The following is a 26,868-nucleotide window of genomic DNA, read 5'->3' as shown; positions in this document are numbered from 1 at the left end:
AAAGATTAGCATTCAAATACAGCTAAGTTTCATCATTATTCACAAATCTCTTTAGAATTTTGAGTAATTGAGCTTTTTTTTTCCAACATGGCCCTGGTTGATCTACTCTGCTCTGCTGGCCGTTTGTGTAATTACCATTTCTTCAACAGTTGAGAAGCTGTATCAAAGCCTTCTGTATGCTCTAGCATAATTTTTTTTTTTTTTTACGTATAAATACATCTTTGGGACGCTTAAAACATTTAAAATAGAATGTATTTATACATTTTTGGGAGCAAATTGGTTAAGAGGACAGTTATGGAGACAATGAAGGTCCTCTGCCCTCTTATTTTAACAGAAAGTCATCCATTTTGATTGGAAGAAGCCATTTTGACCAAATTCCAGGGCCGTGACTATAATTTACCCAAATTAACCCCAGTCGAAGAAGGTATCCTCGACTGAGGTACAACAACGCTAAATTGCCAGGCTTGCTTGCATCTAATGTGGGTGGAATATGTCGTTCAGTACCTTGTTCATGGGCGCCTCTGTCTTGCTTGGAAATGAAATTTGCCTTTCTTCAGCAACCAGTCCCATTTTCCATGTCTTTCCACCCACTCGAATCCAACCCCAATGCCTCCCAAACCAAACAGTAAATTCTTAATTACGGCAGACATTTTTGATATCCAATAGATAGGCTACAGAATGGTGTGCTTCCTTGATGGAGGTAAGGTCAGGGGGTGATATGCCTTGAACACATCTGCAGTCTGGACTGTGACTTGTGCCCGTGGTGCTCAGGTGTGGAGGCAAAGCAGTAAGCTCATATCATCCTTTCCTCAGGGGCTGAAAGATGAAGAAAGAAAGACCGAAAGGAAGAAAAAAAAGAAAAGAACCCTACGACCTTGAGAAGGGGTGGTGGTAAACGTGGACTTCTAGAAGTTGACAGGGGCCTTCATTTGGCGCTTCCCTACGCCGCGGGGGGATGTGCTATGACAACCGAGGGGGGAAAAAAAGCAGCGTGAGCAAGAAGTGGCATGAACGCATCTCCAGATTTTCTGACAGTTTCATAGCCTGGAGATACATGCAGCCATCAAGTCAAGCACCATCTGTCTGGCTCCACTTGTTGATGGCTGTGCCCGATGAGGTAAACAAATATTACTGGAGGACAAAAAAAAGAAGAAGAGGAGCTTGTAACAGCTCGTTCACAGATTTCACTGGACTAATTAAACCCCTTGCCTTAAAATTAGTCAACAGGATGATGGAGAACGAAGGTGATTGAAATGCGGTTTTGGCTTGGGAATCAGTTTTCCATCTGAACTCTTGTGAAATGTTGGCTGGGAAATCCCATCATTGAATACTTTCACAAAACACTCCATGACAGTGCTGTGGCTGTAATATTACCTCACCTTTGCAAATATTTGACACTTAATCTGTTAAAATAGGTCGCCTGAGGAAGCGGACACATGTCTTTGCTGCCTATGTTAAACTGGCATTTAGCAACAGTGATCCCTTTACATTTGAGAAAAAGAAAACCAAAGATTTGGCTAAAAATATCGCTCAAATGATTTAACCATGTAAAGTTACCTTCTCAAAATGGCGGCCGACGTGTGCTACGCGCTCGCTACCATTTCCGCCTTTGTCGAGACGTCGCAGCACTTCCGCTTTACTTACTTCCGTACACAAACGCTGATGACGTGGGCTTTCCTCCAGCGCTACCTAGAACTAGCTAACGTTGCTCCCTGTAGTTGCACGCCGAGGGGCGATAAACCTGTAAAAATAAAACAAATAATAAAACAAAAAAAAAACAAGCGAGTAGCTCAAAGAGAGGCTGTTGAAGATGGAGACGCTTTACCACCAGACAAACAAGTGAGTTACTTGGAAATGCTCTACTATTTAGCTAACTAGCTTGTTTGTTGCTTATATACTACTTTTCTTCAGACAAATCCAGGAGGTGCAGTCGCTCATGGGCAGCCTGGAGAGAACAGATCGCCAGTCAGTTCACTGTGAGTACTAATTTACAGATGCAGGAGTAAGTCTCACAACACACAGACACGTGTAAAGTCATACCTGGCTTTGTAATTTTTTGTTTTGTTTTGTTTTTTTGTTGTTGTTTTTTTAAGTAAATGATAGTATATGTGGTATCCGCTGTCGCTCGTCTTATCTTTGAGTTGCTAATTTGGTCATTATTGTGTGGCATTTCCTAATATTTTACCCCTTCCATGTAGAATATTAGGAGCATCTCTCTTTGATGTGTTCAGAGTAAGCGTCAACCACCAAATGTATGTTTGTACACGTGTATTCCTAACCGGTACTCCTTTTAAAGGCTAATTAATGTCTATTCCGCACGCACTTCTTGTTATGGCTGCCCGTGCTTGATTGTTTTGTATGCCTGGTGATGAGTTTGGAACAGGAAACAGCAGGGCTGGTTTTTTTGGGGGTTTTTTTTTTCTTTCTCCCAGATAATGGTGGGAACTTTGCACTCCCTCTCACACACGCCCCACAGCACCGGAAAACAGTAAATAAATATATTTTAAGAATACTATGAGGCTATACACAATATCATGTGATGTCTAATTAAAATGTGATAACCATTGAATCAGTACAATATGGCTAAAGTGACAATAGCAATAATAGAAAAAATGTACAGTATATAGAAATCGATTTTGCATGATATAGAAATAGATTTTGCATGTCTTAATTTTATACGTGTACGGCTGTTTTTGCATACTAATATTAAAATGTAACTTAAAACTAGCGTTGACCTATTAATCACATTCAAATTGACATCACAATAAAGTATGTTCACATATTGTTCCATCAAACATGAAAAGTTGACGTGAGAAGCTATACATTTGTTTGCGTTATTGCTGTAATTTGATTTATAACTTATTAAAATGTTTATGGAGCACTTGTTTGGTAGAGTTTTGTTAAGTTGTCTTAATGTCTTATTAGCAACACTTTACGCTGTGATTTTTCTCATATATGATGGTTTTCTTCCCTCTATGTTCAGTGTTAGAGAATGAACTTCTGGCTCGAATCGAGCAGATCTTCAACCACTTGGAGCGTTTGGAGATCCTGTCCAGCAAGGAGCCGCCCAACCGCCGTCAGAATGCCAAACTGTGAGTTGGGCCCTTCAGATAGAAAGTCATGAAGAATGATTGTCTTTGAAAAAGTTGTCCTGCTGCTCTAAAAGGCGCGTGGACCAGCTCAAGTATGATGTCCAGCACCTACGCACCGCCCTGCAGAACTTCCAGCACAGACGCTATACGCACGAGGCCCAGGAGCGAGAGCGGGAGGAGCTCATGAGCCGGACCTTCACCACCAATGTCAGTTCCGACCATTTTGCCGCTTTGAATAATAAGACAAAATAACATAACAAAAAGGGCAAAAAAGGTACAGAGACCTCATGTTTAATGCAGGGATATGTTACTGATCTACCTGTAATCGCTGAAAATTAAGATCAATCTTTTTCTTTTTTAATTCCCTCACACACATTAAATTAAAATGCACATAAATGTTAAGATACACTTTTAAAATAATTCCTTAGCAGGTTCTTGGGCTTTCTTCAAAATGTTTAAAGTAGTGCCTTGAGATACAAGTTTAATGTTCCGTTACCATGATCAGAGCTCAAAACACCTGAATCTCAAATCATCTTTACCCAGTGATGCGAATGGAAATCCCATTTTTTAATGAAGGACAAATAGCACTGTACATTTGTACGTTATAAAATCAAAGTAATAAGTCGAATGTAAGAAATCAAATATTTTGAGCATCATGATTAAGTATGTGAATGAGCTTGAGCTCTTTCCCTGCCAGAGAAGTGACATTCTTTATCCCTAGAGCCAACCTATATAGCCGGGGATCGGACTGCCAATGTGCCTTTGGCTGCCGCCCAGCTCACATTGCACCCTATAGCCCCTCTCACAAGTGGTGACCCGGCAAGGGAAAACGTATTCCAGTATTGTTATTCATCATAGGGGTCTTTTGAGCCATGCTTTGTCTGGTCCCTCACCGAGGAGCTATTTGTCCGACTGTTCTTCTTGCTCTTAATTATAATGCTTTCCTCTGGTAGATCTTAGGGCGGTACAACTCTAAAATTGGATTTGGCTTGTATCCTGTAAAACCCCAGAAAAATCGATCATGTATAAATCTGTGCTGTAGCAGGGGTGCGAACGATAAACCTCTGGAAACACACGAATGACAATCGTCATTTTCGCAGGACGCTGACACGTCCATCCCCATTGACGAGACGCTGCAGCTCAACACCAATCTGAACAACGCACACAGAGGAATGGACGACCTGCTGGGCAGCGGAAGCAACATCCTCAACGGGCTCAGAGATCAAAGATCCTCACTCAAGGTATGTGCATATCTTAAAGCACTCCTGTACGGTGCCAGATTTCCTTCTGGTAGGGCTGGGAAATAAAAGTCGACGCAAAAAGGCATGTGTCGAAGCTATTTTAATCATTAAAAAAAAAAAAAGACATACTTGCGGCACCTGGAAGTTACTGGAAACAATTTTTCAATTTCATTATTGCTGACAGACTCCGGCCGGCATTCACCACTACAAACTAAGATGCCTCTTAGGGTTTGTTTGTGGTCTCTTTAGGCTGAAAAGGGGGAAAATTATCATCGCTACATGTCTTATGTTTGTAACAAAGTAATCTGCATCAAAATCGCTAAATAAAAGTGCTCTAATGAATTTATTGGAGCCAAACAGACATAAGATGGCAGCCCTACGTGCATCAGCAACAGGAAGGCAGTATCTACTATAGAGTATAGCAAGACTCACTCCTCCCGGTATGGTGACTCTAAGTTGTTTTTTTTGTTTTTTTTCCCCCACTCCAAGTAGTGTGCAGGCTAACCCCGGGTTTACACCGGATGCGGTTGCGGCGCGGTGCGTCTTGACTGCGTGCTCCGGACGCGTCAATTTTTTGGTCAATCCACACCGGCTCCGCACAGCTGCGGTCCGGCAGCTCTGTCGCCGCCCACTTCCCAACGTGTCTCGCGGGACCGCGCGCGCGCGATCATGTGGTATTTCACAATGACAAACATACAGAAAGTCTGTGCTCAACAGAGAAGCAGAAAGAGAGGTGGACTTCTTTTGATTTAACCTTTTTTTCTTCTTCTTCTTCTGCTATGAGATTCCATGCAGCATCCTTTTTTTGGTTGTCCTTATAAAAAGGATGTGCCGTGTCATATATTATTTTGTGGTTTTCCACCTCCAATATAAACCTCTCCTCGTCCATGTTCGCTGGTGTCTAAACCGTGAATGAGCACATGGCCCGGCGACGCCCACATCACGTTTTGCTGATAAGCTTGCGAAATAGGAGCTGGCGAGTGTTTTATTCTGAAAGGTAACCGGAAATTTATTTTGAAACTGCGTCGGTCTTCCTGTCCCGCTCGATGTGTTTTGTGCTAGCTTGCCATTTGCCGGAGGCCTACCGCTGCGGCGTCCGGCAAAAATAGAAAATAGGTCTATCCTTGCGGAAGGCTTGCGGCACGCCGCAGGCCTTCCGCAGTCGACACGCAACGCACCCGCAAGCGGTGTAAACTGCACCATTCGAATGAATGGAATCTAATTGCTTGCGTCGCCGGACCGCACCGCAACCGCACTGCAACCGCATCCGGTGTAAACCCGGGGTAAGCCATCCAACATTTGCCATAAGCACTATTACTACGGTTTTACGCCACCAAATGTGCAATAACCGAGCCAAATTGACCCAGTTGGCCATAATGCACTTAACAGACGCAAGGGAGTTTGCAAACGCGAACGCTGGTGGACCTAAGAAACTAACTCACTTTGCAATACCATTGGCTAGATTAGCATTCACTAATAGCAATATCAAGTACGAAGCTACAATAGCGAGTACTACATGACGTTTATGGATTTAAAGGGACAACAACATTAAAAAAAAAATCAACTTTTTGGCGCTTTTAGCCATGTTAAAATGCTAATTCCTCACCGAAGGGGTGTTTTCCTCCATTCGCCCCTCTGAGAAATTCGAGGTCGTCATGCTTTCCAAGCACCATCAAACTGAGAAAAATAGATGGCACTTTTTGACGTCATGAGGTGCGGACCCACCCCCACACCGCCTCTGCGGACTAAACGCACACCCACTTTCTCCGAGACCTCCGTGGGAGGTAAAAAGTACAAAAGTAGCCTTTATCAGTAAACATTCTGTCCAAATGAATTCAAAGCAATCAATTATCCACCACATTTGCAATGCCAAAGTGCAATGACAGTTGGCTGTCTTAAAATCCCACAGAGGTTCTGGCTGACACTTGTGTGAACAAGTAAAACTTTTGCACTATTGAACCTAACTGAAACTGAACGAATACTATAGTGGTTAGTGTGCTCACTCTGTAAGCAGAAAGACTGTTCAAGACTAGCTTAGGGTTTTTTTTCCCCTCCTTCTTCCCTCCCCTTCTCCTCCACGATTTCTTGCGGCAAGGAGCCATTTTGTTTCAAATGTTTATTGAAGAATTGGCTTGCGTCAAGTTGCGTGGCCATTCAGAGGAGTGCTCAAACGCAGAGCTCGAACATCAGACTGCAGTCGGCTCGTCGGGGGTGCGGCTTTCACACGGGGAGAGGCGGGGCTTTATTGAACCGGGCGTTTTACTTCCATGTTACAAAAATAACCAGCAAAATACCTAATATTTCATAAAAAAAAATAAAATAAAAATAAAATCGCCATGATGTCAAAGATTTTCAAATATTATATGCCTACAGTTAACTGTTGGAAGGGTAATACTGTGGTGTAATCCCTTTAAAGGTCTATTGTGGAGTTATGCTACTTTTTTTGTTTGCAACTGCCACCTCTGGCCTGAAGCGTAACTGCTGCCTCAGTTTCACAGTCGTGCATGGGAGGACTACGCTTGAATAAACGTCTTTTTTTTTTTTTTTTTTTTCTTAATGTATTTTTTTTAATTTTCTTGGAGTCTGAGCTGTGTGTGAAGGCAGCCGCTTCTTGTTTTGTCAGTGTCCCTCCCAATTGTCGCTAGCTAATACAACAAATGTCTGCTGGGATGAGCATGATCATGTCACCCTCCACCACTCCACACCCCAAGAAACTGTGGAGAGAAAATACAAGCTGGGCTCTTTGTAATCACCTGGGCATTGTTGGAGGATGCATGATGTAGACAAATCTTTAACATTAACATTTTATACTCCACAATGCACCAACACCATATTGAATCAGGCACAGACATGTAAGTGCATAGGATGTAAAGTCTGGTGACATTGTGTCAACCCTTGTTAATCTCCCTCTGCTTGTTCACTAAAGCGTCTTCAAAAGCCAATGATTCGTAGGTTAGTTTTATTTTTTTGAAAGTAGTTGATTTCTGTTCAGAACAGTATTTTTTTTTTCTTGTAATATGTTGCATCCCATGTTTTTGCTACCAGGGGACCCATAAGAAGATGCTGGATGTGGCCAATATGCTGGGCCTGTCCAACACAGTGATGCGGCTCATCGAGAGGAGAGCCACACAGGACAAGTGGATCATGATCGGAGGGATGCTGCTCACCTGCATCTTCATGTTCCTGGTGATACGATATCTGGGATGAATTCAGACGGACACTTGATTTTTTTTTCCCCATGTCAGATATATTTTATTACTTGTTCCATTGCAGTTATTGTTGCAACTTCATAACAGTATTCTACCTTTTTTATGGATCCACCCTCTGAAATACAAGCTGATCTGAATTGCCTATTTAAAAGTTATTGGGATTTTGTAAACAAATACATACCAGTAACAAACTACACGGCTGGCTAGAGGACTTAAATGTGATGTAGGCCCATTAAAGAATTTGTAAAAAATAATGAACAATTGTAATTGTACAAGTTTATTGTCATGATTTACAGTTGACTTTAGTCTCACTATGTGAGTGATTTAATTCTGTTAAATAAAACTTGTATCACTTCCTTGCTTGGCTCTAATTAATTACATCTAAACTTATAAATACTTCGGTTGCCTTATAAAGTTTGAAAAGTATCGCGATGAACTAGGAGTTTGGACTCCAAGGAACAATGGCGCCACCTACTGTCACATTAGATAGTTGCCGCTACCTTATTGGTAACTTGCATTGTTCCCCAAAAACAACCTAAAACAAGGGATGAGCTCAAGGGTTTATTAGCTGAAACAATTCATGTTTTAAGGAAAAATACAGAGTCACTACAGTTTAACCATTCTCCCCAGGTCCATCGAGGCAGGTGAGCAACTTCCTTGACCAATAACAACCGCTAGAATGTAAGGTTAATCTACAGCAGTTTTATTTACAAAAAGAAGAAGAAAAAAAATCACACACACACACAAAAAGCAAAAACACCCTTCCTTGTAGGAAAAGCGCATCTTAGGAAATAATTTAAAAACAACAAAACAATACAATTATTGCAGTATACTACAATCTTTGACTAAGATTTCAGTGCATGAAAAGTCACCTGGCATTGCGAATTGGAGGGTAGGTGAATCATTATGTGTGTAATAATCATGATGATCTAGGCCACCAATTATTCTTTGGGTGGGATACTTCAGATTGCACATTAATATATGTACAGATTACTGCAAGTAAGTTAAAGTAGTCAAATTAAAGCAGGGGTGGGCGCTCCTTAAATAATGTATGGGCTGCATATGGCTGCGCACCCCTGTGTTATTTTTCTCATGTCACATTTTTCTTTTCTCGGCTTTGGCCATTTTTGTTTGTCACCGGCTGTAGATGAACATAAGTAAAAACAATGGGGGGGGAAAAAAAAAAAAGCACACCCAGTGGTAAATAATTATTGATCCTGTACAAGTACCGCATAGACAGGGATGGGCAATCTCAGTCCTCAAGTTCCGCAGCCCTGCAGGTTTTGCAGGTTTCCCTCTTCCAACACAAGCTGTTTCCAATCAATGGGATCGTTATCTGTCTAATGCAGAGCTTGCTGATGAGCGGATCATATATCAGCTGTGTCCGAGAAGGGCAACAGCCAAAACCTGCAGGGCTGCGGCCCTTGAGGACCGGGATTGCCCGTCCCTGGCATAGGAAAACAAAGCAGCGTCTGGAGAGTCTTATTATAAAAAAAAAAACAAAAAAAACAAAAAAAACTAAAGAGAGGAATAAGTGTTCATTCAGACTTCTCACTTGCTCAGGAGCCGTGGTTAGGTGGATGCTGGAGGTCCTGCCCGGAGAAGATGGGGTGGAGGAGCGGATGTAGCTGGAGAGCCGCCGCCGCTGCCGCCGCCTGCGAGGGCCTGGGTGTGAAGAGTGTAGGATATAGGGCAGCGTGGGGAACGTGGTGGAGAGCCAAGGGTGTGTGGTGGAGTGCCGAGGCTGGGATAATGTGTATGGGCTGCCCGGAAAGGAAGGCGGTGGGGTGGGCGGGTATCAACCCGGCATGTCCCAACGAGTGTCCCAACGAGTGTCCAAGAGTGTGACCCAGGGGGGATAAGGAAATAGGGGTGAGGTGGTGCTGGGGTATGTGGTGCACTTGGGCTAGTTGGGCGTGGGCGGGGTGTGGGTGGTGTGCCGGGTGGATGCCCATGGCGGCGGCGGTAGCGGCGTGGTGCTGCAGGATGGCATGCTGCACGGTGGCGATGGACGTGCCTGATGCTACTGATACGGCAGGCTGCTGGATGTGGATCTGCTGCAGGGCAGGCGGTGGTGGCGCCGGTGCCAGGTTGGCGGTGGCGGCCACGGCGGCCGACGGGAAGTTCTTGACCTGCTTGGCTAGCAGCTGCTGCTGTATGTGCTGCTGCGCCGCCTGCTGCAGCTTGCTGTACTTCTCCATCTCCTCTGGCGTGAACGTGATGGGCTGACTCTCCAGCGGAGCCAGGCCGTCTTCCTCCGCCTCCAGGCCGTCCTCCTCCAGCCCGGCAGTCGGGTACATGGGGTAGCCATGCATCGGGGGCTGCTGCTGTTGCATGTCAGGTATGAGGGTCTCCATCATGGGGTTCTGCAAGGACTCCTGCCCCAGTTCCCCTTGATACTGAGGTATCATCATGGAGGAGTCCTGCTCATAAAGCAGCCGGGGTTCTTGGAGCACCTCACCGTCTGCGGTCGGTTGTTGCGTCTCCTCCTGTACTGTTGTGCTCTGTGGGGTCTCCTCGACTTTCTGCACTGGCGGAGCTGGAGGTGGTGGTGGTGGAGGGAACTCCCTTATGGGCTCTACCAGGATAACTTCTCCGTCAGCCTCTGAACTCTTTGTAGCTCCAGATTTGTCAGAGTCATCCATTCTGTTCAAGGGGATCACAGGTGTTTTCTTGCCTGCTTGAAGTTTACCAAAAAGCGGCAACATGCTTTTGGTCGATGGGGGTAGTTTGGGACCAAAATATCCCTGCGGTGGGTCCTTGATCTTTAAACCCGATTTGGTTCCTGTGACTGGATCGTCTGAATTCTTTTTCGACTGAATTTTCTCCAGGAGCTGGCGTGCCGTGAGGGAGTTTTTATACTCCCCTGCATCCCGAGAACCGCCTATCCGCTGAGCCTGCGAGCTGGTGGCGGTGCGATTAAGGCTGCGTGAGGCGGCTCGCGGGGACTGCGAGCGATAGATGCTGGAGCGGTTAAAGTCACTGCGGAGGGTCTCGCTGTCCCCTCGGCTGCGAGTGCTCCGGCGGTGCGGGGAGCCCTTGGCGGAGCTGGATGAGCGACTACCCGAGCTCCGGCTCCGGCTGTAGCTGCGCCTCCAGGACCTTGCACTGGTACTGCGGCTCCAGCTACTGGAGCTCCTGGAGCTGCTGCGGTGGTGCCGCCGGTGTCGCTTCCTGCGGCTGGAGCTCCGCGACCGCGAACGGGAATCATCGGAGGAAGATGAGGAGTACTGGCGCCGCCTGGACCGCCGATGCCCTCGACTGCCCCGCCGCTCGTAGTCCGAGTCAGACGAGCGTTTGGAATGCCTGCGCCGGTGCCCCTCTGTACTGTAGTCACTGTAGCTGTCAGAGTAGCTGCGGCTTCGGTGGCTGTAGGCGCTGCTGCCCGCAGAGGAACGCTCAGAGCTGCTGGAATATGAGCGACTCTGCGAGTTTTTGCCACGGTGGTGCCGTCGACGGCTGCTGCCGCGTCTCGAAGAGTGGCTGCAGGAGCGCCTCGACTCCTCACTGTGGTGACGCCGCTCTTCCCGAGGACTCGACCGGTGATGGCGTGAACGTTGAGTGGTGGAACCGCCTTCCTCTTCACTCTCACTGCTGGGAGGTCTTCCGGGACCAGGGTTCTTTTGGGCTGAGGTGGAACACGAGGCGCTGTGGGAGGGACCGGAGTCTGTTTTTAGTCGCTTGCTGCTGCCATGCTCCTCTGAGGTAATAGCTTTGTCTAAGCTTTTTCCCGTGCTTCCTTCCTCCACTCCTAACCTACTAGGGGGATCCTTCATAGCCCGTTTTCTCTTCCCAGGCTCTACAACTGCTCCAACTGTAGCTTGCACTGAGGAAGGATTGGATTTATCTTCAGCCTTTACCTTGGCTTTCTCCTTTTTCTCACCCGCTGCCCCTTCTTGATTCGCTGCTTTGTTTTTGCTCTTCTTTCTTTTGTGTTTCTTCTTCTTCTTGGGCATCTCTTGAGTTAGATCAGTCTGGCCCTCAGCATCTTCTGCGGCCACATCTTTATCTTTTGCTTTGCGCTTTGAATGCTTTGTTGACTTCTTATGCTTCTTCTTCTTTTTCTTCTTCTTCTTGGTGCTGCTGCCACCTGTCGCCACTTTTTGATCATCACCTTCGGCTTGGCCATGCTCCACCCTTGTGGCAGCCTCGTCGCTCTTGAGCTCCATTTCAGCAACTGGTTCCACTTTAGGGGTTATCTCTTTTTGCTTTTCTTTGTCAGGCTGCTCGCAAGGCTTTGGAGTCTTTGCAGCCTTTCCAGCACGTGCAACTTTGTTACGAGACAGCTTGAAATCAAAGTATAGAGGATTGCAGCTGTAAGACAGGGAGGGCAGCGCTTTAGTGAACTCGAGGAGCTCGGAGGGCCACTGCAGGGTTGTGCTCTCATCTTTACTCAAGACAGGGAAGAACGGACCCACAGGCAACTTGGGACCCAAGTTGGAGTCAACTGGCTCTGGTGGTGGTGAGCTTTCTTCTTTCTTCGTGGGGGAAGCAGGAAGATCAGGAGTTGTCTCTACTGCGCATGGAGTTTTGTCCTCTTCTTTCACTTTTGAGGCCGGAGGAGTCTGTTGAGCTTCAGGGGTTGAGGCAGGGATGGCATCATCATCATCCTCTTCATTGCTGCAATCTACAATGTTGGACTCCTGAGAAACATTCTCCACCTTTTCCTCTTGCGCTTCATCCTCCTCTTCCTCTTCTTTACTCTGGCTCTGATCAGACGCCTTCATGAAAAGCAGAAACTGGAAGTGGGGCTTCACTCGGCAGTGCGCTGGGGGCATGTAGTGGTAGTACTGAGGCTCGTGTCCTGTGTAGCCCTCTTCCTTCTTCATCATCATTTTCAGCTTGTTGAGCGTAGAAGCCAGCGAACTTCCGTTGTTAGACTGCTGCGCCTCCTCTGTCCCAGTTGCAATGCTGGACTCTCCTTCATCACTTCCCTGCGAGCCTCCTTTTGGGCTGTCAGCATTGCAGGTGGACGCTTCATCCTGTGCCACTGCCGCTGCCTTTTCTCCCTCCTCGCCTTCCTCTCCTTCGATGGCCTCGCCAGGATCGGTAAACACAGCAGCTGCCGTTTCCAGCTTCACCGGTGCCTTCTTGGCAAAGGAGAAGGACACACTCACTTTGGAGGATGCACTGGCGGTAGGTGAGGAGCAGTTCTTCTTCTTGCCCAGGGAGAAGCTAAATGTCGGCATAGGCTTCACAGAGGCTTGTTCTTTTTTGTCTGGAACACAGACCTCGAAGGCAGGTTCTGTCATGACAGTGCTCTCAGGGGCAAAGATGTCTCCATCTTCGGCCTTCTCACCATCTATAGCCACTGTGGTTGTTTTGAACATGGGCCCACTTCCTGGAGTGCTGAAAAGAAAAACGACAAGTTGGAACAGGCTTGTAAATTGATTTGAAATCCCAAGTTGTTTGTCACTTTGTTTAGTGAGATAGCTGACACCAAATTTAACATCTCAAAGCGTTGCACGATCATCTGTGTATTCTGTTACGCAGGGTGTTCTGGGCAATAGCGTCCATCGGCAGCTGACAAGATTAAAGGAAGTCAACCCAAACATTTTCTTTACAAGAATACGTTCTATACAGCCCCACTTGTCTCAACACGGTATTCTGATGAATATCGCATCTGTGGAATATGAGTAAAGCATCAAAATCCACTTGTCCTCCATCTCAGGGGGCAGCCATTTTGCGACTTGCTGTCAACTGAAAATAACATCACAGTTGCTCAGGGCCCAGGCAAGGAGCAATACCACAGCTCACCTGTTTTCTGAAGCTGAGCCATGATTGGTTGAGCAACTGTGATGTTATTTTCAGTCAACATCGAGTGGCAAAATAGCCGCCACCCCTCCACTCTAGGAGAAACGCGGCTAAACACAGAGTATACCGTATTTTCACGACTATAAGGTGCACGTAAAAGTCTTAAATTTTATTTAATAATAATAATAATAATAATAATAATAAAAAGACAAAAAAAAACAAAAAACAAAAACGATGGTGCGTCTAATAGTGAGGTGCGCCTTTTGTGTGCGAGTTCCAAAATCTGTAAATGTTGTTGTGGGACTTCTGTAAGCGCCCAGCTTGACTGTCTGTGTAGGAGAATTTCAGCCTACAGACAGTGGAGCAGTGCTGACATATTGCTTATACACATGAAACACGGCCCTGGTTGAGGACTGGTAGGCATGAAAACCTGAAAGACTCAACTGAAAGATGATGCGAGTCTATTGGGTTCTCATGCCTGACAGCCCTCAACCAGGGCCAGGTTTCCTGTATGTAAGCTACAGGTGGACGTCATGGTGCTCATTGGTTTCTCTTTATGGAACTGTTAAGACTAGAATGTGCATGCATACTTGGACTAAACGTGTCTGCTTGCACTGATCGAGCTTCCGCAAAAGCCGGCATAATTTCTGAGGAGCCGCACGCTAACAAGTCTGACTCTGACAATATTATAATGACGAGAGGGAACCTGGCGTGTTTAATGGAGAACTTGCCCAGCTGTGTGATTTGGATTTGTGGTTGAGGATTAATCAAGAGTAACGCGAGTACATTGTTAAATAATTCAAGTACAACCAAACTCAGTTTTACTCCACTGCCATTTTAAAAACATACGCTAGCAAGTGAAAGCATGCTACCATATGTTTTGAGCTAGCATATGTTTAACCGTGCCTGTGCCCAATGGTGTGGTGCGCCTTTTGTGTGTGTTACAGAAATACAGAAATAGCACCCATAACAGACTGCACCTTATACTCGTGAAAAATATGGTAAATAATCCTTCATATGGAGGCCCTTACTGTATTTGGCAACCCAAGCTACACAGCCTCATGCATTGTCAAAATATAGAGCGTAACGGCAGTTTACAGGAGATAACAGCCCTTGACGGTTACCTCACTGGTGAAAACAGTATTGTTTGGTGACAGTAGGTAAGTTAGTATTTGTTAGTCGTGCTAGGCATTAGACATAGCGCTTTCAATTTGGACTTCGTGAGAAGGGCTGGGGGCGTTTGCAGTACGTCAGCAACAGGAAGGCGGTATTCTACTATGTTAAACATAGAGCAACTCCTCCCGATAGAGCGACTCTGCCAAGTATATATTTTTTCCACTCCTACATGCAGGCTAGGCCATTCAGCATTCGCCATATGATTTTATGCCACCAAATGTGCAAAAAAAAAAAAACAAGCCAAATTTACTCAGCTAGCCGCAATACACTTAACAACAGATGCAACTTCGCAAGGTAGTTTATAAACACGGGCGCTAGCGGTAGAAACGAACTCACTTTGTGACGTTTATGGATTTGAATGGGATGGAACCAAAGAAAAACATCAGGGTGACAGCACGGGATCATGAAGCATAAAGCAAGTTATTTGAAAAACCTTTCTGTGCGCGTGTGCGGTACCGTTAGTATTAGAGATAGACCGATATGCTTTTTTCAGGGCCGATACCGATTATCCGTAGTCAAGGAGGCAGATAACCGATATTTGAAGCCGATATTCATTTTTGAATAATGCAAACCCTAACCGTTCTTTACAATGGATTCTCACACTGCACTTTTCATTTTACATCCTTCCATCTACAATAAGACGTTGGTGGCGGGGGGGAGTTAAATGTGGGGGCCAACGTGACATTACATTTTATAGCATTTGGGATACTTGTAGTTTTATTCTATAAATGTTATATTTTTATATTTTGAAGTAATAGGAGGAACCCTGTCATTCAAAATGTGCATCAGCTGTGGCATGACTTATTACTACAGCAAAAAAAAAAAAAAATTCCATGAGAAAAACTATTCATCCCTGAACACCATACAGTTCTTGTAGACCTTATGATTATTGTTATTGTTACCATATAGACAGTATTGATAAGCTTAGGATCTTAAATCGAGAACAGCAATATCATGCTACTCCTCTATACAAGAGAACTGTCAAAAGACAGCTTCAGGATACAACACACTTCATCATGTAGTTTACTGCCACTTAGGATGCCCCAATCAACGCAGAAAAAGGTAGAGTAAAATAACTTGGTTATAATAATAGTAAGAATAACTTGGTTAAACAGACATTGTTGTGGTGGACCGCTGCCAGTTTCTGCTGTTTAATGTGTTTTACACTTATAGACACGTGTGTGTGTATATGGGCACACTATTCTCTCACTACTGCAGTGTACTGTATCACTTAATGGCATAGATTTACTTGTCTAAATAATAAATGGGCTGCAACATTGCTAATTCACATTAACAAGCATTATCTTAGCTGTCCACATGAATAGTTACTAACACACGAGAAAGTTATACAACACACCAAACATGAGCTCATTATTCAAAGTATGATGCACGTAACGAAATTACATCACTGAACATTAATTGCAGCCGACTACGGCCGTAGATGTTACATATTAGTGGCATCCATTGAGAGGATAATGTCCCAACTGACGGCAGACATGACGTGAAAAGACAGACAAAACGAGCAAATAAGCACACTATACTTTAGTGCACTTCTCTACTAATGCCTAACATACAGAAGAGAACACGTTCGTATAGTTAAACGGTGTTTGAGACACTTAATTTGTTACGGAGCGGACTTTAACGAGGTGCACAACGAGCTGTCAATCAAATCGACGTCGAAGCTTAAGGCACACAATGGCAAACCAGTGCGACAAATAAACACAATATAAAGTAACTAAACGCTACACTTTGTTCAAAATTCTGAATTAGGAACTATGAACTGAATAAGTTCATTAAAAAAAAAAATTGTGAAGTTTTAACTAGTTTGCATAGAAAATGAGCTCCCCCAACACTGCAGATGTTAAACTCATTGACAACTGTAGCATATTCCTGCCTTTATCAACTAAATTGACAAGTAGAGGGTGCTGGAAGAAAGAATAAAAAACATTCTACCGGTGTTGCTGTTTCCTCTGCTCGGCCAACTCGTGCAAACGACGCAGCATCTTTTCCTGCTTCTTCCCACCTTTGCGGGAACGTGAAGACACATTTCGAGCAAATTCCCGCTGCTTGAGCTCCTTTAGCCTCTGTGAGACGGTACACAATTGGCGTTAGCGTCACGATGGCTACGGAAAAATAAGGTAATCACGCATTCAGGTGGGGTTGACCCAAATTTTACCTGCTTGTGAGCGTGGTCATAGGAGTTAATGTGGTTGTCAAATTCCTGGTGTTTGGTATACTGCTTGTCACACAGCTCACAGTAGAAATTAGCCCTCAGGTCTTCCAGGGCTTTTGCAATTGCTTTCTCCTTTTCAATCTGATCCTGTTGATGGTGGCAAGTACAGAAAGAAAATGTTTAAAAGGAGCTTATAAGTAGTGGTCTACGGATGACCAGACCAGGCCTCACCTTGTACTTCTGCCGTAGTTCCTCCGTCTCTTCCTTCTCCACTTCGAGCACTCTTCTTTTCTCTGTGGCATCCTCTGCATAGTCCATCTAAAAAAGGGCATCACTTACAACACAATCCAACAAAAAAACAGGCTACAAAACCGATTCAATGACCCTTACCTCCATCTCCATCCGTCCCATACCCATGACATCATATTTAAGAATAATGGGCACAGGATCCGTGCGTCCTGAGGGAACAAGAGACAGAGAGATTACAAAGGTGAGTTGTGTCTTGAATTAGCTGGGTGGAAGACCAGCTCGGAGACAGCCTGCTTTTAAGAGCATAGGGTGCTGGGGTTAGAGAAATTAGTCTTTTAAAAAAGTGCAAAGAGACCAGAAAGCTACAGTGAACCAAACACCAGCCATTCTCACAGCTTACTGATGAGACAGCAAGTCTAGATACTTTTAGGGCTATGGTTGCTGTACTAGTGTAATAAATTTCAAATTTGTGGTACCTTATAGTCATCACAGTGTAAGTGTCCTCGTCAAGGGAGCAGCAACAGGCTGGCACACACAAGCAACAACATCCGTGAGGACAACAAAGCCTCACTGTGTGCATTCTGGAGCCTATTGCATCACCATCCCTTCCTGATTGTCACATGATTTCCCTGGCTATTTCTTAAGATGTGTCTTCCTTGTAAATTTTATCCATAAGCTGTGAAAAGAGCTAGATCAGAAGGAAAGTAACTGGAGAGAAAAAAAAACAACCAAAAGAAAATAAAAAATTGAAATCAAAACTACTTGGAAAATTGAAACGTAAACGGCTTAATCCACTCATAATCAGCCAAACAAAGCAAATAGAGATAGACATACGGTAGTCAAATAAAAAACAAAAACAAGACACAAGCAATGAACTACAGCAGTATTGACGTCACAGGCCAAGGTATCGCCATGTTGACAGTGCAAGGGATGGGGATACTTACCTGCTAACACATGGAAATTGGGAATAGTAGTATGGGGGCAGGGTTTACAGAAAGAGATAGACAGGGATTCTCAGAAAATTTTATATATACATACACATATACATACATATATACATATATATATATATATATATATATATATATACATATATACATATATATATATATATATATATATATATATATATATATATATATATATATCGGTGTGTGTTGCTCAACAACAACCAGTCTTACTGATTATCGTGTAAGTTTGGTTTCAGCTTTATTATTATTATTATTATTATTATTATTATTATTATTATTATTATTGTTGTTATTGTTATTATTATTATCATCACTACTCACATTATTCCTCACACAGTTTTGGTTGCAGTGAATCACATTTCCACATATCATTGGGCATAATGACATAGCTTAGCTGCAATGTAACGGACATGTAAAAATATTTATCAACTCATGCTCTTGCATTGTTTAACATCTGTAAAAGTAAATACACTAATCTCTACAGAGCGTTCTTTTCTTCCCATGGGAGGCCAAGAACGGATATATCATTTATTTTATGTACTTCCTTTTTCGGAATTCAGTCATCACAGCCCAATGACATTCAATTCTGAAAATCACAAATGCATGGGCATTGTAACATTATGGCCTGCCAGGACTCTCAGCCCCACTGCAGTGTCTGTCACCTCCATAGACTTTTTGACACTTTTCTACTGCACAGTACTGGCTTGGGTTAGACCGGCTCAACTCCATTTGGGGCAAGGTTCATGTTCTTTTGGAAACGAGACCACAGAGAAGAATGAGAGTTGATAAGGAGACAGAGGAGACTAGGGGTAGCAAGAAAATGGACAACTTCAGCAAAGGTGTGGAGTCCATTACTCCTGCATCTCCAGTTGACACACATCAACAGGTTCAGCTAACATTAGCATGTACTGTACTTATTTTTGTCATATTGAGGAGTGCATCCAACTAGTGTTACAACGATGCCCTGACTAATATGCTCGACCAATGAGCAACCAGCAGTGGTTTACGTCATAGTATTTGCACGCTTCGAAACTGAAATAGTACTTGGTTGTACCTTCCTTTGCCAATGAAAAAGCTTTTGTAACCCATTTTTACATCTTAAAGCAGACATTTTTCTGGCTGTTCTGTATAAATATCTGCAATACAGAATGAGGAGTACAAAGCCAACCAGGCAATTTAGACTACTAAGGATATATAGGTATAGAAAGCTATAAGGTCAGGTAGCTCCCCAAATGAAAGGGTGTTTTGCAATGCCAGGACAGGGGTGTGAACCTAGTACTCATTTCCTCTGCCTTAATGTGTTTACAGCAATTTCCACTGCCCATCTTGCGATTTGTCATCTCACATCTAATTTCTGTGGGATTGGGTGTTGCTGTGTGAAAGAAAATGCAGTTGCAGCAATTCCCTGCTTAATTGTATAAAATGTAAATGTGCATACACTGTGCAGCTAATGTTGTAGTTCTGATTTGGTAATTTTACAGGATCTGTGTGTCAAAGAGCCGAGTGGGTACCGTGCAGCGAAAAAGGCACTTTCAAACTGACTTTCTCACAGATAATGCCTTAATTCAGGGAGAAACGTGAGCTGAGTGATTGTCTGTTATGCGAGTTAAGTGTGTATGCAGGTAGGTGGTTGGCATGAACATCAGTCCACTGCAGTGGTTCGTTTGAATGGAGTCGCAAGCCCAGCCCAGAATTAAGATTCATTAACAATTGCATCCCAAACCTCATCATCAATTGTCAAACACATTGACAATATGTCCACATTACCCATCCCAGTGGAAAAAGAAAGGGACCAGACAACAACAATGTGCATCTAAATCACAAGGTGTGAATCACAAGGTTTGAAAAAACAAAAACAAAAAACTAAAAATAAAATGGCAATGTTCTAAGAGTAATACATAATGCATGATAATATATACAAGCAGCAGAATGAGGACTAATACGGAGAGAATTGAAAGCCTATGTAGTAGCATTGGTGCTGTGATGACAGGAGGAACAAAAAATGGGAGAAAACAAAACAATTCAATTGGGGGATAAAAACATTTACCACTAAGTTTACCATCAGCACAACATGGGCAGGATCAAATCGCTGTAAAAAAGAAACACCAATTGGTTAAGCAGGAAGATTGAGACACAAAGAAGGGAGGATGGGGTTGGGTGGGTGTGTATGTGTGGAGTTGTGGGGCTTGGTTGGGGGCGGATCATTACCTGATGGGCTAATGTGTCCAATCACCCCACCCGCCCACATCCCTTTACACACAGCTAGGTGCTGACAGGTTCCCTCTCACCACCTTCTCCAAACCACAGGTCCCAGTGCCCTGGCTCTTTGGTATTTATCTCGCTACCTCAACCAGAATATGCCCCAAACACCATATGCCAATAATGTTCACCTTTATAGGTATAATGCGGCTACATTGTATGGACACAAGTATTGGTACAAGCCACCAAAAGATAAAGTTCAATCTCTTGAAATGTGAATCCACATCGGCAAACATAATTCTGGGTAAATGCTTGAGATAGTGTATAATCCATCTTGCTTCTAACGCTTAATATAAGGACGGAAGCTACGCTCCGCAATGATGACCTATTTTCTTTTTTGTTTTTTTGTTTTTGTTTTTGTTTTTTTTTGTGAAAAACGTCCATTGTATGCTTCAAACTTGGTGGGGAACCATTCAAGAAAGGCCCTTTTTGCTTAAAAACAAACAAAAACAAAACATGCGCCCATGGGTTTGGCATAATAGAGGCCAACAAACCAGGAGGCCCTCTGGGTCCAAATTCAGTGACGAGTTTTTGGAAATTCAACTCACTTTTTCAATTACAATTTTCACTTGGCAGGACTATTTGTGCCAAAACTTGTGTCCGCATAGTTCACAGCTAGGGAACCTAAGCCCTTGGGCCATGGACAGCCTGAGAAGATTTTATTTGTCCCGTCATGGATTGAAACTGTTTTGAAAACAGCTGAAGCCACAATCAATGATAAAAACTGAAATGGCCCCAAATGAGAAAAGGGTGCCCCAAGCACATATATAATCCCAAGCACTAAATTTTAGAGGAGCTTTACTGGGTGAGGGACTGACATTAAACAGCTGAGAATCTCAGACAAAAATAAAAGAAGCACACAAGCCAAGGGTGCCAATGCCATGAATCAAAAACAAAATTTAGTTTTGGAGTATTAAAATGTAACCACCACCTTCCCACTGGAAGCTATTTTGCCTTGGTGAAGTTGGCGACTCTTCCAAAGCTTGTTTTTTTTTTTTCTCTCTCTCTACTCACCCCAAATTGGTGAAGATGTGACACACAAATGTACCTTATCCACCAGACCTTAAGCAGTGCTCGACACATGTAGTGCACACAGTACCTTTACTACTAAAAGTCACACTGTACTCCTGGTCTGCATTTTATTTGGCCATTTTGTGCTAGACCACCCTAATGCGCCGTGAGCAACACTGCTTAAAGCCCTGGGGGAGTGTGACAGTCGGAGCCAGGCAACAGTGCACCTCTGGGACAAACATGCCGTGCTGGGGGGAGGGGATGGGGGGCAAAAAGGAAGAGGGGAGGATGGGTGGCGTGTGTAACCAAGGCAACAGAGATGTTGAGGGTATGGGAGGGTGGTGAGATTTTCCCTGTAAATTGACACTATGGCCCCGTCAGTTGCATTCATTCCCCCCTGCACCTACACACGCACGCACTCCTCATCTCATCTCACCAGTCCCACGTGACAAGCACACACATCCAAGTGGCACAAGTTGCTTTAAAGTTGAAACAGGCAAACAAGCAGAGAGGGGGGTGAAGTTGGATCTACTCTGCAAGCCATTCAAAGTCTGAGCCGTGGTCGCAGCCAATCAGATACCCGCCAGCAGCCGCCGAAATTCAAAGAGAGGGATAGAACGAGCTAGTGATAAATAATGATTCTCGGAGTGTGACGGAATCACGGCTTCTTACGTCTATCGACATTGATTCAAATGAATTTTCATTTTTGCTCTAATCAAAGCACTTCACATCGGGAGCGGATTCAGATAAAGTTTTAGTGATTTATGAAGCAGAGAAGGAAGCTGCCAGAGGCCATTAGCCTAAAGTACTGTAAAAAAAAAAAAAAAAAAAATGGCGGGGGGAAGGATTACACTGATGTGAACTGCCGAGTGGGAGAAAGAAAACATACACCCACACACACAGGCGCGCACACACGCATACAGACATACAGAAGGGATCCAACAAACCTTACCTAAAAGGGGCAAAAAAGGGACAAAAGAAGAATAAGAACACAGTCAATACAGTGGAAAACTTAAAAAGGGGACAATGCTTTTCACTTGAAAATTCTAACGCCTTTGACAAAAGAGAATCAAAATGATTGCACTTCAACAAGACACGACTGCTGTGTTGCAAATCAATGCATCCAGCAAGATGACAAAGACCTTATTTGTCTGAGTGCACAGCACTTTACCATACAGACATCTTCAAACAAAGCAGGAAAGCTTATGTAGGCGAACATCAGTGGCGCCCAGGGCGAGCTCTGCAACTTGTTCACTCTCCTCTGCACAAAGCAAATATCTTTATCGCATTCGATGGAATACCTCGTTGCCATTCAAGGCCACATGGAGACACACTGATGAATTACAACTATGCAAAGCCTGCCAATGACTTATGGTTAAGGCCAGACCGATTCTCGAGCGTTGCAATGGTTGTTTTTTTTTTTTTTTTGCCTATAAACTCCATTACGACAGTTAAAAATGGCACCACGTAAACCTGTCATTTTGTCGCTTAAAGCTGAAACCTGTTTAAACAATGCTTGCAAGCTTTAAGGTGTGCAAACACTTTCAGCACTCCATTAGCCGCCATTCAAATGATGGTGATGTTTGGTAGCACGTTTTTTTGTTTGTTTTTTTTAAACTGGATTTTCATGCATGTACAAACATAATCCGCGCTTCACTTATATTGAGAGAGGACTCCGCTGTTGTAGGTGGCGGTATACACCATGGAGATGTAATCCACCAGTAATTTAAAAGAAGAAGAAGAACAGGAAGGAAATGCGCTGTGTGGTGACGTCGTATGAGTTTGCTTTTGTAATTCTTGATAAACCGTAGCGTTTATTTGCTGTTTTTCATCTAAAATTGCATTAATATTCGCTTCTTTAATTACCGTATTTTCCGCACTATAAGGCGCACCTAAAAGCCTTCAATTTTTTCAAAAGCTGACCATGCGCCTTATAATCCAGTGAGCCTTATATATGGATCAATATTGAGCCGCAACAGGTCTCGCTGTCAAGACGCTATCGGTGACCCTGCACGATCGTTTACGCGCGTGCTCAGAAGATCCCACCATCTTGGATCGCTAGCTAATACTAATACTTTACCTCAGAGAAAATAATAAAACAGCTGTTTATTCATTTTGGGAGTGAATGGAGTTGTCAGAAAGCTGGTTTGTAATCTATTAATAAAGTTTAACTGACCTGACTGTTTTGTTGACGTTCCCTGTAGCGCAGCACCATCTAATGGATGCATAACGTAACCCCAGTCTCTACTATATATGAAAAAAAAAGTTTTAAAATATGTCATTCATTGAAGGTGCGCCTTATAATGCGGTGCGCCTTAAAGTGCGGTGTGCCTTATATATGGAAAAATGTTTGAAACTATGTCATACATTGAAGATGCGCCTTATAATGAGGTTCGCCTTATAGTGCGGAAAATACGGTAATTCCAAAAGAATTTCTGTTTCGTCGTCCTCCAAAACATACCTTACTTATCTTCCGCCATTGCTTTGTGACTACCGGTCAAAACGAGCGACATGTATCTGGTCTTGTCAGCGGTTATTCGCAAAACCTGCTTTCATAGCCAAAATTCGCATTTTCCTTTTTTTCATTACGCTTCAAAATCCACCGCCTGTTTCAGTTTCAGTTTGCATTTCTTGAAAAATTCGAATAAAGATGGGTGGATGGAACCCAAACTAATGTGAATGAAAAACAAGTGTGTCTACTGTTTACAAGTATAGTAGCTCTCTATATATGAGGCTGCTATTGCGTGAACACAACTCTTCAGAGTTAAGCCCCGCGATCTTGTGGTCTCGCGGGACCGGGTGCAGATTTCCGGACACGTACAGCTCATGCACCGCATTTGGCACGAATTGCAGTCCGTACGGACACCGCAGTCAGTGTGAACCTGGCGTTATACCACGCCTTCAGTCATATAATGCTAAAATATAAGAAAAAATAAATACACAAGGTCTATCAACTTCCTTGGACAAATCTATTTTCCAACTGAGCTGAATTACCTCATTATATTCCTGTGGCAACAATACATTAACTTCCTAACTGGTGCCCAAGAGACATATAATATCGCACACTACATTCCCTGTGCCATCTACACGACGACCGTAAAAACCTGCTAGCAGCATTTTAGAATATGCAGGATGTCAACTGATCAGTATTCTATGAAACATGCATATTTTTGCAACAGTGTTACTTGCTAAGCACAGTTGAACAACATTGGTGAGAAAAATGAAAATGGCGGTGTAAATGGCAGCATTATGGGCAAGAACAGCATTAAATGCCAGCTAACACTGTACTGTATATGGAAACTCAAGCTTAATTTTAACTATAGACGGCAAAGACTTAGTGAGTAAGGCAAACTAAAAGTCAAAGTTTAAGTAAAAAGACAGGATAGAAAAAAAACAATTAGTATAAAAAAGTGTCAGGGTTTGATAAGAAACATTCCAGGGCTCAGCAAAAGGGGAGAAAAAAAATAAGGAAAAAAAACTGAGCCAAACAGCAGCTAATACACTAACACTATGACGATTTGGCCTACTTTGGTCCACACATAACCAACAGGGCTCTTAAGTGCAATTTCTTTACCTCTGAGTTGTGTGCTGAACTGGGTCAGACAAGAAACTAAAAGCAATTTATTGGAACATTTACATTTTCTGGATGTTTCATGATTCCAGAAGATGTCTAATCAGAGGCTCTAAATTCTACAGAGGACAACTGATTGACCTCAAGCTAACTTAATTAACTGAAGGCTAACAATCTACTTTCTACTAATACTTCAGCGTGGATTTTACTTACATTAATTGAATGCCTGCAAATGAAATGCATTTCACAACCACCAGAATCCATCCCCCACCCTTGTTAAGCTCCAAAAATGTTTTCTTCCCGCTTCAAGTTTGAACGGACGCAGAAGGATAGCAGCAAAATGTGGTTAGTGGGACAAGATTTATGTAAGAATATGTTGTAAAGTCGATTGTAGAAATAAGGACCCTGGAAATGTGAACAGAGAGAACTGGTGAGTGGCACCAGTGTACAATGGCAGTAAGGCTGTGCGTGGATGAGTGAGCCCTTACCCTGCATGGTTTTGCCAAGGCCCTGGCCCAACTTCCAGCCATGTTTCTGAAGCAGCCGGTGACCGATGTTGTCCTAGCAGACAGGAGACAGGAGAGAAACCAGAAATAATCCAATAATAAGAGGAGCCTTTCCCCCGTGGAGTCACGGTTCACACAACAAAACAAAGCACTCAGTTCACACGATCATCAGCACAGCCACCACCACCGCCATCATTAATGTCATCCACGTCAACTACCAAGTGTACATAAGTGTCTTCCATCACAAGTGAGTGGGCAAGAGGGAGGGAGACTGAGGGGGCTCTGGGCTTTCTACCATTATATGAGGCTATGTGTAGTCTGCACACTACAATAAATCCTAACATGGGAGTGTGTGAACAGCCATTTAAAGGCAATGACACTGATCACTAAAACTGGGAAGGGGAAGAAGGGCAATATATGCATCACACACACACAAGCGCACGCACAGACAGATATATATGAACCACTACAGAGCAAGATCTTAGTAAACAAATAAAAGTGACATTGAACGAGTATGGAAATCTTGCATTAACAAAATGACGACCAGAAACTCCAAGCTTGCTGTGATTCTGTAACCATGACAGGAGGAGGTGGCAGGGGATCACCATGAAACACATAGCTGTCACAAATAAAATACAAAACAACAAAAAGCAAGAGGAAAAGACAAGAGTGCTGCTAGCGGGGCCTTGGATTACCATTACAAGGCCCAGGGTGGACAAAATGTGCACGTGTGAAGGGATATGTGCAGGCCAAAAAGAGGGAGACGACGTATGCAAGTAGCCCCATTTAAAAAAAAAACAAAAAAACAAACAAAACAAAAAAACTAAATTGCCGCTGTGCATGTTCTTTTTAATGCAGCTTGAATAAAATATATTTAATGAACAAGGTAATTATCAGTGGGAGGCCTCTACTTGTACAAATGCCTTTTTCATAGTTCATTTAAATACTTTTAAATTGACTGGCCTGAAGTCAGCAGGGTGGGCTACAATCACCTAAAACACTAATAAGGACGAGCACTACCATGATGTAGAATGCTAAATATACTGCTAATTCGTTCTTTACGTTGTTGAAAAGGGAGATAGCAATTGAGGGTAGTCTATGTGGTAGCCTGGCTTTATATCTAATTACATTATTATATTTTTCTCACACCGATTTCAAAGAGGCCATCTAATTTTGGAGTGTATGTTCTCAATGTTTGTTATTGCCAAAATCTGCCAAATGAAGATGAATCACAAACAGGAGTGTATGAACATGCACAACAGGAATTCCTTCAACACTCCAGGGCAAAAAAATGCAAGTCTCCTGAGACTTATGTCGCTAGTATTGGTCAGTAAGGAAAAAACAAAACAAAACAAAACAAAAAACTGAAAACATTAAGTGAAATGCAAGACTGTCCCAACACTACACACTACAGTGCAACCTCAAACACAAAAACATGACAATGAAAGTTTTCTGAATCAAAAGTGTTGTTCTATTGTGATTCTAACTATTCCAGGCTTGTCTAACATTCACCAGAGTGCTGCATTCTATCAAAAAAAAAAAAAAAAAAAAAAAAAAAAAAAAAAAAAAAAACAGACCAAAACATACAAACCAAACATGAATATGTTTATAATCACGGGTTATAATCACAAAGAGATTGATATCAACAGGTGAAGG

General features: G+C 43.4%; 2 protein-coding genes across 8 annotated transcripts in view; one reads left to right on the top strand and one right to left on the bottom strand.

Moving 5' to 3' along the window:
• Positions 1-1,636: 1,636 nt before the first annotated feature.
• gosr2 (golgi SNAP receptor complex member 2) lies at positions 1,637-7,898 on the top strand. The gene is made up of 6 exons (XM_077495830.1): positions 1,637-1,839; positions 1,912-1,976; positions 2,984-3,092; positions 3,167-3,299; positions 4,193-4,333; positions 7,379-7,898. The coding sequence occupies exons 1-6, from the start codon at positions 1,811-1,813 to the stop codon at positions 7,538-7,540; spliced, it is 639 nt and encodes a 212-aa protein (XP_077351956.1). The 5' UTR covers positions 1,637-1,810; the 3' UTR covers positions 7,541-7,898.
• Positions 7,899-8,090: 192 nt separating this feature from the next.
• Positions 8,091-26,868, bottom strand: part of gpatch8 (G patch domain containing 8) — a 39,482-nt gene continuing 20,704 nt past the window's right edge. For 4 of the 7 annotated variants that reach the window (XM_077495706.1, XM_077495717.1, XM_077495731.1 and 1 more), the window contains 6 exons: positions 25,195-25,267; positions 17,036-17,103; positions 16,877-16,963; positions 16,649-16,792; positions 16,426-16,556; positions 8,091-12,891 (listed from right to left, as the gene is read on the bottom strand). In XM_077495706.1, the coding sequence (XP_077351832.1) occupies positions 9,102-12,891; positions 16,426-16,556; positions 16,649-16,792; positions 16,877-16,963; positions 17,036-17,103; positions 25,195-25,267 (4,293 nt within the window). In that variant the 3' untranslated portion in view covers positions 8,091-9,101. Of the gene's footprint in view, positions 12,892-16,425; positions 16,557-16,648; positions 16,793-16,876; positions 16,964-17,035; positions 17,104-17,370; positions 17,930-19,912; positions 22,088-25,194; positions 25,268-26,868 lie in introns of those variants that run through there. The other 3 variants (XM_077495749.1, XM_077495740.1, XM_077495753.1) reach the window with 3 other exon arrangements.

This window comes from Festucalex cinctus, chromosome 1 (genome assembly GCF_051991245.1).
Source record: "Festucalex cinctus isolate MCC-2025b chromosome 1, RoL_Fcin_1.0, whole genome shotgun sequence".
Lineage (NCBI taxonomy): Eukaryota > Metazoa > Chordata > Actinopteri > Syngnathiformes > Syngnathidae > Festucalex > Festucalex cinctus.
This window is presented reverse-complemented; position numbering and strand designations above follow the sequence as displayed.